This window comes from Camelus dromedarius, chromosome 1 (assembly GCF_036321535.1).
Source record: "Camelus dromedarius isolate mCamDro1 chromosome 1, mCamDro1.pat, whole genome shotgun sequence".
Taxonomy (NCBI): domain Eukaryota; kingdom Metazoa; phylum Chordata; class Mammalia; order Artiodactyla; family Camelidae; genus Camelus; species Camelus dromedarius.
The window spans coordinates 31647027-31666276 of NC_087436.1; the positions used below are offsets into that span (position 1 = coordinate 31647027).

At 32.9% G+C, this 19250-nt stretch overlaps 1 protein-coding gene across 5 annotated transcripts in view; it reads left to right on the forward strand.

The window, feature by feature from the left end:
- The window catches only part of SCLT1 (sodium channel and clathrin linker 1), a 164267-nt gene that overhangs the window by 54672 nt on the left and 90345 nt on the right, over positions 1-19250 (forward strand). For all 5 annotated transcript variants that reach the window (XM_031466073.2, XM_031466080.2, XM_064496004.1 and 2 more), the window contains 2 exons: positions 12049-12139; positions 15309-15400. In XM_031466073.2, coding sequence (XP_031321933.2) covers positions 12049-12139; positions 15309-15400 — 183 coding nt within the window. The remainder of the gene's footprint in view (positions 1-12048; positions 12140-15308; positions 15401-19250) is intronic.

The following is a 19250-nucleotide window of genomic DNA, read 5'->3' on the forward strand; positions in this document are numbered from 1 at the left end:
AAGGACAGGGGAAGAATCATGGAATTTTATTGCTAAAGGTATCTTATGATCCTCTTAGTTCAGATTCATAAGTTTATGGAAGAAACCAAACTGAACCAAAGGCTCAGAAATTGTCCAGGGTTGCACAGCAAATTCATAGAGGAGCCAGAGTAGAACTTGCATCTTGTGATTGCTAATCTAGTGAGTTTCTAAACCTGACTCTCTGACAATGTTCACAGCAGTAAGGAAGTCAAGAATGAGAGTTTATTGTTAAAGGATGATGCATGAATACATCATTTTTTGTCATCTGTGTGAAAGTTTCATTTGGCTTTTGGACATTTGGGCTTAAAGATTATAAACTGAGATTAGAGATTAATAAAAACTAGTTGTGGTTTTCTAAAGCCTGAAGTATCTGAAGTGTTTAATTGTCCATGAGCAACTTTGCCATAATATTTACTGACAGTATTCCATAGCTTAACACTAAGCAGTTCAGAGTTGTATACATAAAACTGCTTGCTTTTCCTGCCACAGATTTGAAAGAACATAAGGATAAGCAGATGCTTCTTTTAGGGAAAAGGGTGTTGCTTTCAAGTTTGACAGATTCTGAATGATGGGCATATTGATATTACCAGAATTTGGGTTTTGAGATGCCCTATATAACCATGCCAAGAATAACTAAATTAGAATCTCTTTAAACACTAGATTTGTTTAAGTTTGTACTTATACTGAAAACATATTAGTTTCATTTGTTGTCTGATGTTATGGTTCCCAAAAAAATGAGAATCGTGTGAACTTGTAATTAAAGCTTTTATCGTTTTCCTTTTTAAGAGTTTCTGGTGATACTTTATCGTAGCAGGTAAAACTCTTTAGCCTAGTTTCTAAGAACTTCCATTCACCTGATCCTTCCTAATCCTCAAATTATATACAGTAGTCATTTTTTTGTCTTTTTTAATTTGTATTATTTTATTTTGGTGGGGGTAGGGAGATAATTAGGTTTATTTATTTTTTAGAAGAGGTACCATAGATTGAACCCAGGACCTCGTGCATGCTAAGCATGCTCTCTACAACTTGAGCTATACCCCTCCCCGAACAATAGTCGTTGTGCTGTTTCTCACAGAAGAACTTTTGTTTTCTTCCTTTTTGCTTTTGATCATTATTCTGTTTCTTAGAAAAACTGTAACTTTATAAATCTGCTTAAAGCTTGTCTTCTTGAGGAAGATTTCTCTGACTCATTCCACCAGATTTTTACTCTTCTTGTGGATATACTGAGCATTTATTCATTCTAACTGAGATTTTATTCTATTTCTCTGTAGGTAACTTTTTTGTCATATATAGTTGTTTATATGCTGCATTATGGAAATAATTATTTTTCAAGCCATATATGCTCAGATTTCATATTTGCCTTGTAAAGTCTTTGAAAGATTTTCATTTGTGTATATCTTTCAGGAATAATTAATATTATCTTTGTAAAAGGTTGTATTGTAAAGACTGATTCTAAAGTATTTGCATAGGGGTCCATATTATCCTCTCAACAAAGTGACAGTATTAGAATATTTATTTTAAAAAATTAAACCACTAAGGAATGATTTCATTAGCAGACATAGATACTACCTTCATATAAGAAACTGTAATTTGTCAATCTATTTTGTATTTATTGAGCACTTAATATACCTGTATGCTTTGAGTGTGGGAACAATCTTTAATAAGTTTACATATGATATGATAGCCTCAGAATCGCTGAAATTGGACCTGTTTCATCTCATGTATACTTTTGTGGCTTTAACAATCTCTAAAGGTGAGATCCCATTAAATTTTTGTAGTTTGAGGTTTCCCCTGGTTATCTCTACCCAGATAGGTCAGAGGCACTAAACTAAGCTTGTTACCATCTCTCCCGAATCTTCTCTTTGTATTTCTAAATGGTACCACCCAGTTTCTGCTTCAGAAAACTAGGATGCGTCCTGAATCCTTTCTGGCCCAACTCTACCTTCTAAGTGTCTCTCAGATCCTTCACTTCTGCATCATTCATTATATTCTCATTGCCTTTGCATCATCACATCTGAGCTACTCCAGTAAGTTCCAAATTGGCTTACCCCTCCCCCATCTTCCTTTTTACTGTCATCAAAATGATCTTTCTAAAATAAAACCTGATCATGTCAGTCTCCTTCAGTGTCTACAAAATGCCTGTGGGATTTAATCCAAATTACTCAGCATGACATGAAGTCTTCTATGGCCTGACCCCTGCCTACTTAACTATCTTATTACTCTTCATCTCAATTTCCTAAACTATTGCTAGTTCCCCCAAACAAGCCATGCTATTTTATAAATCCCTCCTTTGCTCACATTATTCAGGCTGCCTAAAAATGCCCTTTCTTGATAAATATCCTCTCAACTTTCAAGATTCAGTTCAAGTGTCACATCTTCTAGAAATCTTTTTCTGAATCTTTATGGTTTCTTCCTCCCGGGTAGAACCAAATTTGCCTTTCTTTGTGCCTCAGCTGTAGACGGCAATATATCTGTCACAGGATCTTTAGTGTACTTAATTCTTTACAAATTAATCTCTCTTTGCTAATTTTTAAACTCCTTAAAGGTATGGATCATAATGTAGCCATTTTTATCATGCCATCATCTAACACAGTGCTAGACACATGGCAGGTGTTCTTAAAAACGACTTTGAGCCATTAAGTCAGTTAATGAAATTGTACTTCATTGGAAAGACAGAGCTGAACTGATTTATGTGGGTTTTCTACTTGTGTATTTTGCAATTGATCTTTTGGGGCACAACTGTTTTCTTGACTTTTCTTGACAGTCATTATTTAGAAAATTATATTTTATATTCTTCAACCATGCAGTAATGTGTGTCCACTTAGTAGTCCTGTGTGATAAAATCTCACACTGTCCTGCTTTGTCCTACCCAGTTGTGAATTATCTTCTTTGTCCACTGTATCCCGCTGTACCCCATCACTTAGTAGTGTCTCCGTTATCAGATTGACACTCCAGGATATTGCAGGCTTGTGTCCAAGTAACCCTTATTTAATAGTGGCCCCAAAGCACAAGAGTAGTGATGTTGGCAGTTCAGATATGCCAAAGAGAAACCTTAAAGTGCTGCTTCTAATGAAAAGGTGAAAGCTCTCTATTTAATAAAAAAAAAAAAAAATCTTCTGCTGAGTCTGCTGAGATCAATGGTAAAAACGTATCTTCTGTCTGTGAAATTGTGAAGAAGTAAAAGGAAATTCATGCTGGTTTGGCTGTCGCATTTCAGACTGCAAAAGTTATAGCCACAGTGTGTGATAAGTGCTTAGTTAAGATGGAAAAGCATTAAATTTGTACAGTAAGGTATCTTGTGTGAGAGAGAGAAGCTACACTCACATAACTTTTATTACAGTGTGTTGTTATAATTGTTACTAGCTACTGTCATTAATCTCTTAATGTGCCCAATTTAAACTTTATCATGGATATATATGTATAGGAAAAGTATGCTGTATATAGGGTTCAGTACAATCTGCAGTTTCAGACATCTACTGGGAGTCTTGGAACTTCTCTCCTGCAGAAAAGGGCGACTACTGTATATGTACCTTTGCCAGGTAATAGTTTTATTTTAGCTAAGATAACAGATTTTTCTAAGATGTTTCATATTCCAATTTGAATAATATTGTGTCTTTTATTATAAGAATGCTATATGGAAATCTGGAATTCATGGATCACTAGTTTTGATTCATAGTGTCTCTTGGAAACTATCCCAAGTGAGAAATGGCCCTGAGCAGATGTGCTTAGTCATAAGAATTGCCAGAGAGTTCCTCATGTGTTGGCAGCTAGTTTTATGAGCATAGAAAATATGTTTTAAGATAAGAAATAGGGCCTTGCTGTCAGTTTCCTATATCTTCACACTATTTTACTTTAATGTTAAAGGGTTACTTAGTCACCCCTTATACAAAAATGTTTATATCTTTCCCACTTAATCTTTCAGGGGCATAAAGAAGAATATGAGACTTTACATTTAGAACATATTAGTCAAGAGTAGAAATAAATTTATAACTTCATTGTTTGGAACTTTTGCCTGAAATAGGTGATCCCTGATTTATTTCAAAATATGTATTTTATTGATAATTATGATTTTACTTTGCAAATACTCCATATTTACCCACTTAACCTAAAAGTGCACTTCCATGTGATGCGACGTATAAAGAGCATAGGCTATGAAGGCAGACAGCTCTAGATGAGTATTCTTATTTTTTATTTTCTATTGACTTGGGCAGATTGCTTAACTGAACTTTAGTTTCTTAATCTCTAATAGAAATAAAATGAGCTTCTTTACAGTGTTGCAATATACTGTAACTCATTTTTGCTTTTCTCTATTCTACTTTAGTATCCAACCTGTGTAGGTAGGCTTGTGTAATATTTACAAATCAGTTGCTGATAGACTTGGAAGTTAGTATTAATGCAATAAATAGACAGTTGACATTTCCCTTCTAGCTCTAGAAATCAGCCTTACCTCTGTTGTTGCTGCTGTAATTTCTAGGAACCAGATTAAGCTTTCCTTTCTTTTTCACTCCTTTCTATTTTTATATCCCCATGTCTTGCCAACTGTACAACCCTAAACTCTGTTTCTTCTTCTGTGTTGTTCCATCAGTTATATCGATTCTTTTTAAAAATAATAGTCTTTTGGGTTTCTTCCAAGACCACAGGCATAGGTATATACCTCGAGGCCCTGATGATTCCTCAGATTACTGTTTTCTTCTCATTCTTTGAAATTGCTTGGAAGAAGAGCCTCTATTTGCTATAGTCACTCTTCAGAATTTCTTTTACTTTAGATTTGGTCCCACGTCTTTTATTCTTCTCCTCAAAATTATTGGTACCCCTTTTGCCTTGAAACAGAATCCTCCTTTCTCCTTGGTCATTGATTCATTTTGATTGATGATTTTTTTTCTGCCCTTGAACATTTTTCTACTAGGTCTTTTGTTTTTGTGTCCTGATTTCTTCTCTGACCTTTGTCACCATTTCTTTGCCTTTGCTTTTCCCATTTCCTTATCCTACCTACTAAAGTAGACGTTTATTAAATTTTTAGACATGTTGCATACTTTCCCCCACTTATCACGTTTACCCTACTCAACTTAAACTTTCATCTCAGTAATAATGTTTCCCACATGTATACCTTTGGCCTTGATCACTTTGTTGAGCTCTATATTTGAATTGCTAGACAGTGGTTTTCAAACTTTAACAACAGAAGCCCTTAAAAAAAATTGTATACATAGAACCCCAATATATAACACTGATAAAAGTGGAATTGCTGTGATTGAAGTAAGAAGCGGAAATCTTCCCCAAGTTAGTAGCTAATACTGTCATCAAACCTAAGAAGTTTTCTTGACTCCTCTCTCGCTTTACCCCCAGATCCAAGTCATGCTGGCTTTGGATACAGATTATCACAAATTCAGTCATCACCACTATCATTGCTACCCCAAGCCACCACTACCTCTTGCTTGCATTTGCCTCCTGTCTGGTTGCCTGCTTTTACTTTTATCTCACTGTTATTTATTCTTCACACACCAGCCCAAGTCGTCTCCTCAAAACATAAAACAAATCACATCACTCACCTGCTTAAAACACTCAGTGGGTTTTAATTGCAATTGGAACAATTTCCAAAATTCTTACTATACCCAAAGACACATATGATCTGAGAGACACAGAGAGAGCTGCCTTCCTTTGACTTCATCTTACTCGTTTCTATGAAACATCCCTGCTAATTGTCATTTATTTAAGTGACTTTCTCATACTCTGCATTTATTGTTAAATCCCTCTGCCTATAATTCTTTCATCTTAGATTTTCTTAAATTGACTTCATTGTCCTTTAAACCTTAGATCAAATATTTCTTCTTTAGAATAGGTTGTCACTGATGACCTAAGTCTCTCTCTCATTGTTATTTATCATTTGTTTCATTGCATTATCACTTTCTGCAGTTATCTCATTTATCTGTTTACATATTTACTGTCTGTCCTCCTCTAATACAGTGTAAACTTTTTGAAGTCAGAGCCTTTGACTCCTTGTTTATCACTGTATCACCAGAACTGACAACAGTGCTTAGTGTGGTTTATGTAGGTGCTCAATAAAATAAGTCTAGGGCTTCTGAAATACAGTTTAAAAAAAAAAAAAAGCTGGACATGCCATGACCACATGAAGCTCAACATGTCCAGATTATATTCATAGTGTCTGGCATATCATAAGCATTCAGTAAATATTTGTTCAAAGAATGAATGTATGGAGTCTGTTAAATTCTCTCTGTAAAATCTATGCCATCTCTCCAAGTGGAACTGCTTACTTATTGTTACCATCACTTTAGTTTAGATATTCCCATCATCTTGCCTATTTACTATGATAGATTGGTTAAAGAAAGATGAAACCATCATTCTAGTCCATTCTTTTTCAACAATGCCAGGCTTAAATTCCTAATGTGCAGCTCTGATCCCATTATTTGAGCAGCTCTCCATTGCCCTTAAATTAATACAGATCACTTAACTCGTCAACTAAGGTCCTTGACATTGTAACCCCAATGCCTTTCCGGTCTCCTTTCCCACCTTCCCCACTTTCCTACCTTTATGCTTCTACTTATTTTATTCCTTCCTGAAACTTTCTCTTTACCTCTGCTTGTGAGATTAACTGTTCCTCTGCCAATTCTTATTTTAAATACCTCACACTTCAATATTCCCTGAACTAAATGCAAATATACTATCTACTATGAATTATAATGCTTTATTTTAATCTTTTGTGATGCTTTAAGTCAGCTTTGTGGCCCTCCTAAACATTACTGTATATCACATATCTTTGTTTTGTATTATCTCACAGAACACCTTCTGTGTTCCAAACATCACAGACACGTGGTAAGCATTTTTTGAGCATATCCATTGCATAAGCCTATTTAATAATACAAATGAATAAATATGTTCTCCACTTTGTCAGTGGTACCCAGTGATATGACTCTAAAATTACATTTTTAATAATTATTTACAACCTTTTGGAAAGATAAGCCTGTTAATTGTTTGGTTATTATGTAAAATCTAGGCAGTGGCTGTATATTAGAATCACCTATATAGGTTCTGAAAAACAGATGAGCAGATACCTCTCCCATACATTCTGAATGAATAAGACTCAGACAGAGACTATGCATATATAATTGCAAAAACTTTCATTCACAGAAAGTATAGAGATCTACTACTAGTCTGATGGAAAATTGTATTCCGACATAGAAATTAGAATTTTGAACTACTTTAAATTGTATATAATAATTTGAATTATGTAAAAATTATATACAAATGACTATTTCAAGACTGAAGAGACTTTTAAAGTTTTGATAACTCAGTATGTGAATTATTAAAATCTGTTGCTTTTAAAGTTTCTTTGTAGGCTTCTGTCTTTTGAATTGTTTTAATCATTAGACTGCTACTAAAGATTGAAAGGAGAAAAAATGAAAATAAATTTTTTCCAGTTTTGCTACTTACTATTAGTTTCCTAAAAGCAGAAGTGATCTTGAAAATTCAGAACCTTGTCTAAAATTGAGGATTTTCTGAAGTATTTAAAAATAAATGATTGACTTTATTATACTGGATAATTTTAGAAGAACTTATTTAAAGTACCTAAATGTATGCATTTTTGTTTTATTTTAAATTCTAAAGTTTAGACTATGTGTCAAATCCATAAAAACTGGGTCTTTCTCTCAGAATGTTAGCACTTTTCGTTATATGAAAGAAATATTGTAAATATTTCTAGGATTCTCTTGATATGAGCCTATAAAAGACAGAAATTTATCTTAAAATGGACTCATTTTGTTTGCTGTAAAATCTCAAAAAAGGCATTGATAATTAAAGCATTTTAATTTCTGTTGAGATTGATGCTAGTATATATTAATAGAAAATACATACACGTATCCTGTGTTTTATGTTATATTTGATTATACTTTGCTTACAGAGCAAAGCTTTGTTTTTGAAAGATTTAATTCAGACCTCTTTAATATCATAAATGATGAAAATTACATTAAAGAAAAATCTCGGAAATTTTAAATTGCTTGACAAGGAAGCATACCTGAATACAAAATAATTTGCTTTTAAAAATTCTTTGTAGCAAAAATAAAATATGTGAGTACTTATGACATCAAGATTGTTAATATTTAACTATTCTTATTTTTTAATCAAATTTGTTTTTTAAGGTGAAAACTGTTTTTTAACCTTTATAAAATTATGTACATAAGCAGACATATATCTAAAACATTTACGTGTAAAATAGTATAAATGTATAGTTATTAAAGGCCCTTCATAAAATAAAATTATAGTTATTTTTGTTGGCAACTTTAAAGATTTCATAAATTTGAATATTTGGAATGACTCACAACATTCCACAGAGCATACTCACATAAAGCTTTTATTTAAAGGGGAAAGATATTGTGCAGTAAGAAAAAAGAGCATCAGGAAGCATGGGGGCCCAAGTGACATCCAGGCACAAGTGCCCTAGGGTCTTTATTCATACAAAGACATGCTTTGTCTCCAGATTGAACTACCAAGATGTGTGCAATGAATCTAGGCTTCAGGAAAGCTCAGCGCAGAAGGTTTTTTTTGGCCCCTCTGGTCATATGGTCTAGCCCGGCTGTCTCACCAGTTATACCAGGTGAAAGCCATCAGCAAACAGATCCTGTTGGGGGTTAGCGGAGGCAATTCAGACTTCAGCAGCACACCATAAATCTCACTTTTCATTTCTTGGCCCAGAGTCAAGGCCAGACATTCAGACATCCCCCAAGCTTTTTCAAACCAGCTGTAAATTAATGCTGTACCACGCATTCTTGACAACTTGAAATCTAAAAAGGGGCAAGATTATGGTGATAGTCTTTGTGTAAACTACAATAAAGTTTATAAAGTGATTTAATATGTATTAGCTTATTTGAACTTTATGATAATTCTGTGAGCTATGCAGGAAAATTCTTTTTTATCTCAAATTTATAGCTACAATTCTGAGACTTGGAGAAGTTAAGTGATTGGCTCAGTTCACATGGCCTTTTGTGGTGATAGAGGCAGGTTTAAGACAGACCTTACAACTTTTATTCTAGAATATTTTTCACTGTTTCACGCCAGAAGGAGATATAAAGAACTATTTCTTTGCTATCTTGTGGAACAATGTATAGGAATAAATATATATAAAACTATTACTTATTTTTCCCCCAAAACATGATTCTTTGTGTGTTTTAGGAAATATAATTAAATGCTTTCAGGGTATTTTTCCTTTTAATACTTATAAAAATAGATCATAAGACCAGTACCTGAATTTTTTTCTTTTATGTATGAGATTCTGTTTCAAATGAGATAGGTATGGAAGAATTGTTCACAAAATTACTATTTTAGGCTTTCCACATATAAATAAAAAATTGGATATGCGAGACCTGAGTAAAAGTATCAAGATATAATTGTACCTGTGACTCTCTCTCTCTCCCCTTTCCTTTTGTACTCTCTTTTATTCACTTATGGTATATTTACTTGTCTGCTATATGCCAGGTACTGTGTTACCTCCGAGGATTTAAAAATTAATACAATGTGATCCTTGCCTTTAATGATCATACATACCGTAATTTTTTCATAAACTCACAGTTCCACAAGGGGAGTATCTGTTAACAATGTAGAAAAAGTATTATGTTTTATGGGGACTGGGATTATAGGGCCTTTTGCCTAGGCGAAATTAGGGAAGACTTGAAATGAGGACACTTTTAAGCTAAGTCTTGAAGATTCTTGAGGAATTTATCAGAAAAGGCAGGCAAAGGCTACTTAAGTCAAGCATGTAAACAAATAGACAAGGATATGTTTAAGAAACAGGATTTGGTAGTCTCTCCTACCTGGAACAGAAATTATATGAGGGGAATTAGCAAGAGATGAGATGTTTGAGGTCAGATGATGACTAACTTTATGTGTCATGCAGAAAAGTGCTGATTATATGCCCAAGGAAGTGGGGAACCCAGAAATCATTATTAAACAAGAATTTTTATCACCAGATAATTTTTTTTTTTTTGCAGATGAGATTCATTGTAGAGGATGAATTAAAGAGGAGACCAGCAGCAAAGAAATCAGTTTGAAATCCATTGGAATAGTCCTGGAAAGTTATGATGAGATCAAACATTGGGCCATGAAAGTGGAAATGGAATACACAATTGAGAGAAAATTTAGAAGTAGAATCATTAGGCAAATTAGATAGAAATCAGGAAATCATGTATTATAGAACTTTAGTTTTGGCACATTATCTAATCTACTTCTCTGTTGTTGGATATGAGACCGCTGAGACACTCTTGTGGTCAAGTGAAGTACATTAAGCCTCATCACTGGTTAGTGACAGAACTGAGTTCCTTACTCTAGGATCCTCTACCTTGGACCTCATTCCTACTGTGTCTCTAACACAATTTTTTTTTCTTTAATCATGCTCTGACCTTACATTTCTTTACAGTTTACAGTGCACTTTAATGTACATTATCTATTTTGACTTGTGCAGCAACTCCGTGACACAAGTAGAACAAGCATTATTATCCCCTTTCTAAAGGCAAGAAAACTAAGTCAGAGTGGATGCTATGCTTAGTCAGAGGTTACTCAATTTTATCATTACCAGATAAATATCTTACCCCTTCAGTTTTTCCTTTTAAAATAAAAAGAATTTTATATCTGGTAGATTTATTTATTGATTTATATAGTAGATTCACTTCTGAAATTATCTCTAAGCTTAGATTTTACATGCACTGGTATAAGGTAGTTTTTGTTTTTTGTTTTTGTTTTGTCATCTGATGAATCATTTTGCAAGCAGAAAAAAAATTATTTTATCTGATAGTCAAATTTTTATAAATTGGAGATATTTAAAGCAAAGCATTTCCTTATATGCTTAATCTTATGCAGTATTATTGGGGCTATTTTTTAGTTGCCAGTATATCAGAGGACTCTGTTTAAATATCAGTTTCATTGCTTACCTGTGAATACTTGCAAGTTAGCAAACCTCTGTCAACCTTACTCTCTAGACTTCAGTTTGATATAACAATATTACTTAATGCACAGAGTTATTGTGGTGAGACAGTGTCTACAAAGCATTTAGGACAGTTCCTGGAACCTAGTAATTACCTGATACATTTTAGCTATTATTAGCTTTTTTATTTCCTGTTGTTTTATGCTAATCAATAATGTAATTCTGAATACCGTTAAGAGTCAAAGTAAGTGAATTGACATTTATTGTGAATTTTGCATCAAATAATTTATTTACGTTCTACAGCATTAATGTGGTTTATATTTATAATACATACATAAAATAAAAAGAAATAAATATAGGCAGTTCCTAAAGTACCTTCCTTCCTGAAAAGTATATTTTTTAACATAATCCACATGTTCTTTATTTATACTTAGTGCTTAATTGGTATGATATTAAAAAGTCTTTTTCTGTTTCAGAAAGTCTTATTTTATTATTCTAAAATCTTTATAGGGAGTGGAGGAGATACTGAAACTTACTTGATAATATTAGAATATTCAAAAACTTGTCCTTTTTGTCCTTTGCACCTACAGTCTCTGAAGAAAGTAGATATTAGACTATCTTGAGACCAGTGTTTCAATTCATTATGTTACGTACTTCTAGTGTTTGGGGAATGATCAAAGTGTTGAAGCTTGGATTCATTTTCATAAAAAGGCCCATTAGCAATACTTCTCTAACTCTATTTGGGAAATTATAGATGTAACTGTATTCTACTTAATGCACTGACATTCTTGTTAGGTAATTCATTATGATGATAAAGTTCTTCTTCATGAAATCTATTGAATTATTTGAGTATAAAATATAATTTATCCAAATAAAGTATTAATGACTCCCACTTCGCGCTCACTCTTTCAGATATACTTTTTCTTCTTTACTCTTTTCCACATACATTTACTAGAAATAAAGGAATCTTTCAATATTAACCCCTTACATCCATTTTTAGGTGCATAATGGTTAGTACTGATTTTACCAAATTTAAATTTCTTTTCTAATTTTAAAAAAATTTTGTGGTCTATGAAAACAGTGTTTTTTACTTTGTATTTTAGGCAAGCCAAGTTAGATCTGAGAGTTGCAGCTGCAAAAGTGGAAGAGTTAACTAAAGTGACTGAAGATCTTCAAGGACATGTGCAAAAGAAGGTATTTTCCTTTTTTCTAAGACAAGTGGATGCAGATGCCTGTAGCATAGTTTTCTATGTATCTTAATGTTGATCTGTTGTGGATTAGTGTTAAAGAGCGTTGCTGGAAAATGAATTTATCATTTTGTTGCCCTCTATATATAAAGTTAGGAAGCTAAATTATAATATTGGAAATAACTTTTTATCTCTATTTACTTTATGCTAAGTCAGTAAAACATCATAACATCATAATCATCCCTAAATACATCGTTACTGAAATGCATGTTAATGCAAAATCAGGTTTTGATTAATTGGTTACATGTAGATAGAAAAGAAGTATTTAATACTACATTTTGTTTACTATATTTTGTGCTATTTATTGGCATAAGAGACTGTTTCTTTTTATGTGTAATAGGGAAGTTTCAAGAATATATCAAGGAAAAGTCAGGCTTTAGATTTAGATGGATCTAATTATTAAAGTTTTAACCCTGTCACTTATTAGCTGTGAAACTTTTCTGAGCCTTATTTCCAAATATGTAAAAGTTGGTTATAGATTTCCAATAATGGTGGATTTGTGAAAGGCCTATGCAAACCTTCTCATATATAATAGTTAAAAAATTGGATAAGTTTTTTGAAACACTGCAAAGCACCCCAAAACAGAAAGACACTGAAAGAGAGAATTATGAGTTTTTAACTTTCTGACCTGAGAGTTCTCCCTAACCCCTACAGCTATGCTTCAGAAAACAAAAGCTTTATATGCACTTATAGTGGCGCCCAAGATCAAAGTTTAGGGCTCAGTTGAGAATTTAAAGAAGAAATATTAGCAGCAAGAGAGCCACACAAACGATAAAAATTGAGACCCAAATTCTGAGTATAAACTGACCAGGTTCATAACTGACAGTCAAACTAAGTGTCCAGGGCTAGGATAGGGTCCCCAGGAACCCAGTGAAGAAGTAGGCAGAGACCTGAGAGAAATCTGCTCTTGAAAGATACAGCTGTATGGAACTAGATATTTAGGTTTGCTGCTTTTTATAATTGAGTGCATTCCCAAAATGTGTGCAGCTTGAGCAGGAAAGCTGAAGCATGAGTGTTTGAATATCTGTGGACAGAACCTAAAGCTGGCAGAGCAGCTGGAAATTACAAGGGGATCTCTAAGAGCAACAAACAACAAAGAGGATGAGCCCTACCTCTACCCAGATCTTGACTAATCCTCACATTACACAGACACAGTGAGTTTCCTGGGAGCCTAGCAAAAAAATTTAACAGTGGAAAGAAATTAGACTCATCACAGATGGCAGCTGCTACATACTGTGGGGAAGACACTTCAGAGTTTGAGTCTAGGCAAGATAATTGCCTAACTGAGCAAAAAAGCTAATAATCTTCAAAAGAGCAAAACAGAATCCAGAGAAACAACGATACATTATCTTTGTTATCCAATTTTCAACCAAAACTTACTAGACACTGAAGCGTGACTGCTAGGGGGAGGGTGAAAGAGGAAAGTCAATAGAAACTCACTTTCAGTGAGTTTGGATTTAGCTGTTGGATTTAACAGGCAGAGACTTCAAATAAGCTATTATGTTCAAGGAATTAAAATCTATTTTTAAATTACAGTAAAATATGTTTCAGTGAAGGAACAGATAGAGAATTTTTAATTGAGAACTAGAAAATAATTTTAAAAATAGAAATTCTAGAGTTTGAAAGTAAAACAACCCAAATAAAAATGTCATTAGATGGCTTCAAAAGTTAATTGGAAAAAGCAAAATAATCACTGAACTTGAAGACTGATCAATAGAAACGTTCCTATTCAAAGAATAGAGTTTAAAAGATGGAAGAAAAATGAACAGAACCTCAGTGATCTGTGGGACAATATGAAGCAAGCCAATGCAAGTGTGGTTGGAATAGGGGTAGGGGAGTGGGAGCAGTGCAGAAAAGATGTTCAAAGAAATAATAGCTGAAATCTTTCAAAATTTAGTGGAAAACATTAACAGAGCCAAGGATCTCATTGAACCCTTAGCGAGATGAATACAAAGAAAATCACTTTCAACACATCATGACAACACCGACAGCCAGTTAAAAAGAGAAAACTTAAAAGCAGCAGTAGAAAAATGGCGTGAACAGGGAAATAGAGATAAGAATAATGGCTGACTTCTCAAGAAATTGTGGAAGCAGAAAACACTGGAGTAATATATCTGAACTGCTGAAGGGAAAAATAATGCTCATTAAGAATTCTGTGTCCAGTGAAACTGTGCTTCAAAAATGAGGGCAAAATAAAGGCATTTTCAGGTAAACAAAAACTGAGAAAATGTGTCACTTAGTAGCTGTTCTTCAAAAAATTCTTTAGGCTGAAAGGAAATAACATCAGTTGGCAACTCAGATGTAAGAAGAAATTAAGAGCAACAGGAATTTTAAATATGAAAGATATATATACATACTTTTCTTTTCTCTTATTAGTACCTTAAAAGACTTGAATGCTAAAAGCAGAACTTAACACTATTTGATGGGCTTATAAAGTATGTAGGTATAATATATGACAACAATGACACTAAAGACTAGGATGATACATGGAAATAAATACACTGTTGCAAGGTTCCAGTGTTTTCTCTGAATTAATTAACTATTAACTAAATAAATTGGGATAAGTTAGAGATGCAAATTGTAGCTAGGGCAACCACTAAAAAATAATTCAAAGAGGTATAACTAAAAACCAATAGAAGACCACCAAAAAAGGCCAGAAAGGATGAACAGGAAATTTTTTAAAGATGGTGCAAATAGAACCTGTTCATTTATTTTGAAGCAACACTGTTCAAAAAAGAAATAATCTACGATTATAATGGGATGCAGTGTAACCTAGTTAAAAGAACACATGCTAAGGGCAGACAGTCTGCATACAAATTCCTGCCTTGTTTTGTTAGACTTGGGCCATAAAAATAATTTGAAATATTGGTAGAAATCTGTATGTAGTGACTGTTTTGGTTATTGTTTTTCTAATACAGAATTGATAGTGAGGTTCTCATCTCCCTTTTTTAGTATATGCATGATTTGCTCCCAAAGTGATAGTGCTTCTTTAAACTTACATATGAAATTCTAGAAATACAGTAACTTTATATAATGAACTGCTTTCTTTATGCTATTTAACGGTGCTTTGAATTTTCACATACTCAAGATAAGCATACAGTTTCTTTATTTTCTAGGAGGAGGATATTGTGTCTGCCCAAGGAAGAGAGGAAGCATCAGATAGGCGCTTACAGCAGTTGCAATCTAGTATAAAACAATTAGAAACAAGGTAAATACATCTGGCTTTGTTTATATGCTTCGAAAGTGATTCCACATTAGAATTTCAGTTTATGGTATTTTCTAGAATATATATTTTACAAGTGCTGAGTGAACTGTAAGTATAAGTTTAAAATCTGGTTTTCTGGACATTTTTAAAAATCATATTCAAAAGATTGGTGTATTTTAAACACATGTTCAAGAATCATTTTTGTCTTTATCTTTTTTCCAAAACAGTAATAGTCAAATTTAGTCCCAAAACCAAAAATACTCTGTTTATCTTAAAGCAGGGGGAAAATAATAGTGAAGTTGGGTAAAAATTACATAGAAAAATAATTTCTCACTGAGTGGATACCCAAGAGAAAGAATACTTGAGGAATCATTATAGATGTGTTTCTTGGAGCCTTACAGAACAATAATTTTCAGTCATCTTTGAAGGTGTGGGCTACTTTTTAAATACATTCTGTAGCTTTGTCTTTAATTGCTGTCTTAATGCAGATGTTCACTCTAGAATCTTTTGTTGTCATTTTCTAGTTCTTGTTGGACGTTCCCTTAAGAAACTTGAAAATGGTCATTTGTAATCTATTAAAGATACAGTGACTACAGCCCATAAGATCACATTATGGTTTATAGTCAAAAAATGTACTCTTTTTACTGAAGTCTGTTACACTCAGAAAGAGTCTACTGATCTTGAGCACCTCAAAAATTGAGATCTCAGTTCTAGTCACATACCCATGACTGATATTTTTTATTCAGAAACAAATTAGTAGCTTTGAACTTCTGTTTTCTCTTATCCAAAATGTTAATGAAAGTCATTTCTTTGTTCACTGAGTTCAGAACTAATTGATTTTAACCTCTAACTTAGACTCTGGTGAAAGGAGTTGTATTTTTTTAAGTGCTAGAATTCTCTGGGTTTTGTTTTTCATTTTCAAAAGTTTTCAGCAGTTGAGTGATTATTTGACTGCTTTCTTCAACTTCTTTTTGTTAAACTTAGAGAAAAAGTTTGTGGTTGTCACTTCTGTTATTTCAGTAGCATTCTATGCTGTGAAAATAAATGCTAGACGCTTGAAACAGTGAAATTGGAATGAGTGAATTTCACTTCCTTCGATCTGGATAGGATTTCATAAGGAATCGAAGTTGTTCATTCATTAGTGCTTTAAGTTGTCTTTTTAGTGTTGAAGGTATGGGGATTTTTTTTAATTGTTTTATTTTGTTTTGCTTTTAGTCTAAAGTTATAACCTAACTAAACAGCTTCCTAAGAAGAGATCACTGCATTGTAAGAAAATCTCAGGATATTTTTTAAAGTCTAGTGTTCAGCTAGTTACCCCTGGCAAGGAAATTTTTACATTGGCTGTCTTTTGAAGCTATTATAATAACATTGTTTATATTATGATTAAAAAGTTACATTTTAAAGTTTAAAAAAATCTTTAATTTTATATAAGAGAAAGCAGAGTTATTAGTGTAGTTGATATGTATTTCTAAACAATGTTCAGCCAATGTTTTAGGTGTGAATATATCCTATTTAATGAACTACCAGATAGAAAAGCTATGTTTTTAATGGTCATCTTTTTTCTATTAAAAAAAGGACATTTTGGCCTTAGCAAATACTGAATTATTGATAATTATTTATTATTTATTTCTAAAATTATTATTTGTGATCCTTTTAAATGCCATAAACATCTAAGAAGCATAAATCATTTCTTTCCATCTTCCAAAGAAAGGCCTCCTCTCCCGCCTTTAAAGATAACTCATGGTTACTGGGAATTATATTCGGGGAATGACAGTCCTCTCTGAGAAAGGCTGCTGGTTTGTATATGCCCTGCTAAATAAGACCAGAGTGAAATGAAGAGAATTGCTTTAAACTTTTTAAATTTGGTGCTTTTTTAATTTAGTGTTTTCTTTCAAAATAAGAACATGCAAATAAGAGCAAGAAATCTTTATTTAGGTGACTGGTGAAAAGTGATTTTCATTTGAACCACTGTTCAACTTTTTGTTTGCTATCCCTACTCCTAAGCAAAATAGACTGTATGAATCTTTTAATTGAAGATATTGAAATATGGTCCTGATTATATGTGGAATAGGAGGCCATGCATTGGAAATTAATGAATATGAATGGATGAAGTATAGAGGGCCTTGTGAGTAAGGTAAAGTTGAATTTGAATTTCATGCAGTATATTACAGATTCTTTAACTGGGACTACATGATGAAATTAATCTTTATGAAGATTAATTTGATGGTATTTTAAAGGTGAGGATGTCTGGGGACAGGAATATAAATTGTTGGAGTAGAAAGATTTGAGATTTAGAGGCAAACAATTTCTGGTTCTAGTATTATGTTTTTGTATATTGGGAAAGTTAACCACCCTCACTTAGCTTCAGTTTCTTTAGAATTAATTGAAGTAAGAATATATAGGTGACCCAGCACCAAGTTTATTATTTTCTTCCTTAAATCTTCCACTTCTTTCAGACAAAGGATAACTTCTCCCTAGAAAATTCAAAATTATCTCACTTTAAACTTTTATGTCTTATAAGATTTAGCATTTTACACAGTCAGCAGACATTTGGAAGAGAACTAGTTTACTTAAAAGACAAATAAACTATATTCTCAAAGGTAAATTTTTTTTTTAAGTTTCAATGGCCTTAATGAAATAGAACAAGGTAGGAAGAAGGGCTATAAGCAAATGTTACAAAGAATAAAATAGTCTTTAATGTTACATAGAATGACAACCCTCCATCTGCTGCCTCAGATTAGTCTTTTCATAAGGACTGATGCAAGCTCTTACCCTAAAACTTCAATTCATTGTGGTCCTAGAACTTCCTTCTTACCACTCCTATGTTGTATCCTGTGTCTTTTGCATCCCACAGTTGCTAATTTCTTTGTTGACTCTCAAATTTTAATGGATACCATAACTGAATACACATGGGAAGTACATTTTTTAAGACCTTGCTTATTTAGAAATATCTTTACCCTACCTTTAAAGGTGTTTGATAGTTTGGCTGAGCAGTGAATCCTAGATTGGAAATCCTAGGTTTTAAATTTTTTCTTAAAGTGTAGAGATATTTTCCTTATATTACCTAAGTTCCAGCTGTTAAAAAAAAATTTCCTGTGCCATTCAAAATTCCAGTTCTTTGTATTTGCCCTGTTTTTTTTTTTTCCCCTCTGGAGAGTTTCAGGATCATACACCCCACCACAACTAATATTCTAATTGTGCAATGTGCATATTTAGTTAAGAATCCTTTTCTATTTGGGACATTTCAATCTAGAAATTCATGTTCTTCAACTTTGTGAATTTTTCATGGATTTTCAATTTAATCATTTTTTTCATTTTTTCTGTTTTTTTCATTTTTTTTGGTAGTTGTTATTAGCTGAGTAATGTGTCTAATGGATTGATTCCCTAACTTTCATGTCTTTTCTCTCCCATTTTCCATTTCTTCATTTATTTTCTACTAACTTGGAAGTTTCCTTAAATTTTCTTCTAATTAACCATTTTTTTGAATATTTTATTTTAGCTATCATAAATTTTTAAAGAGCCACTTATGCTCTGAATGTTTCTTTTTCTATAGTATCAGTATAAATGTTACATCATCTCTTAGTAAGTATATTAAATATATTTTTAAAGTTTTCGTCTGCTATCTGCATTGTCTCTGCTTTTGCTACATTCCTTTTTCATGTGTGCCTGTCTGCCTTCCTTGAAATGTTTTGGTGATCCTTTCTGTCCACTGATATTTAAAAGTATGACACCAAAGTGCTCACTTCAGCAGTACATATACTGAAAACTGGAACATACAGGGAAAATTACCATGGCCTACACTCAAATCCATGAAGTGTTCCATATTTTTAAAAACTGAACTCATAGATACAGA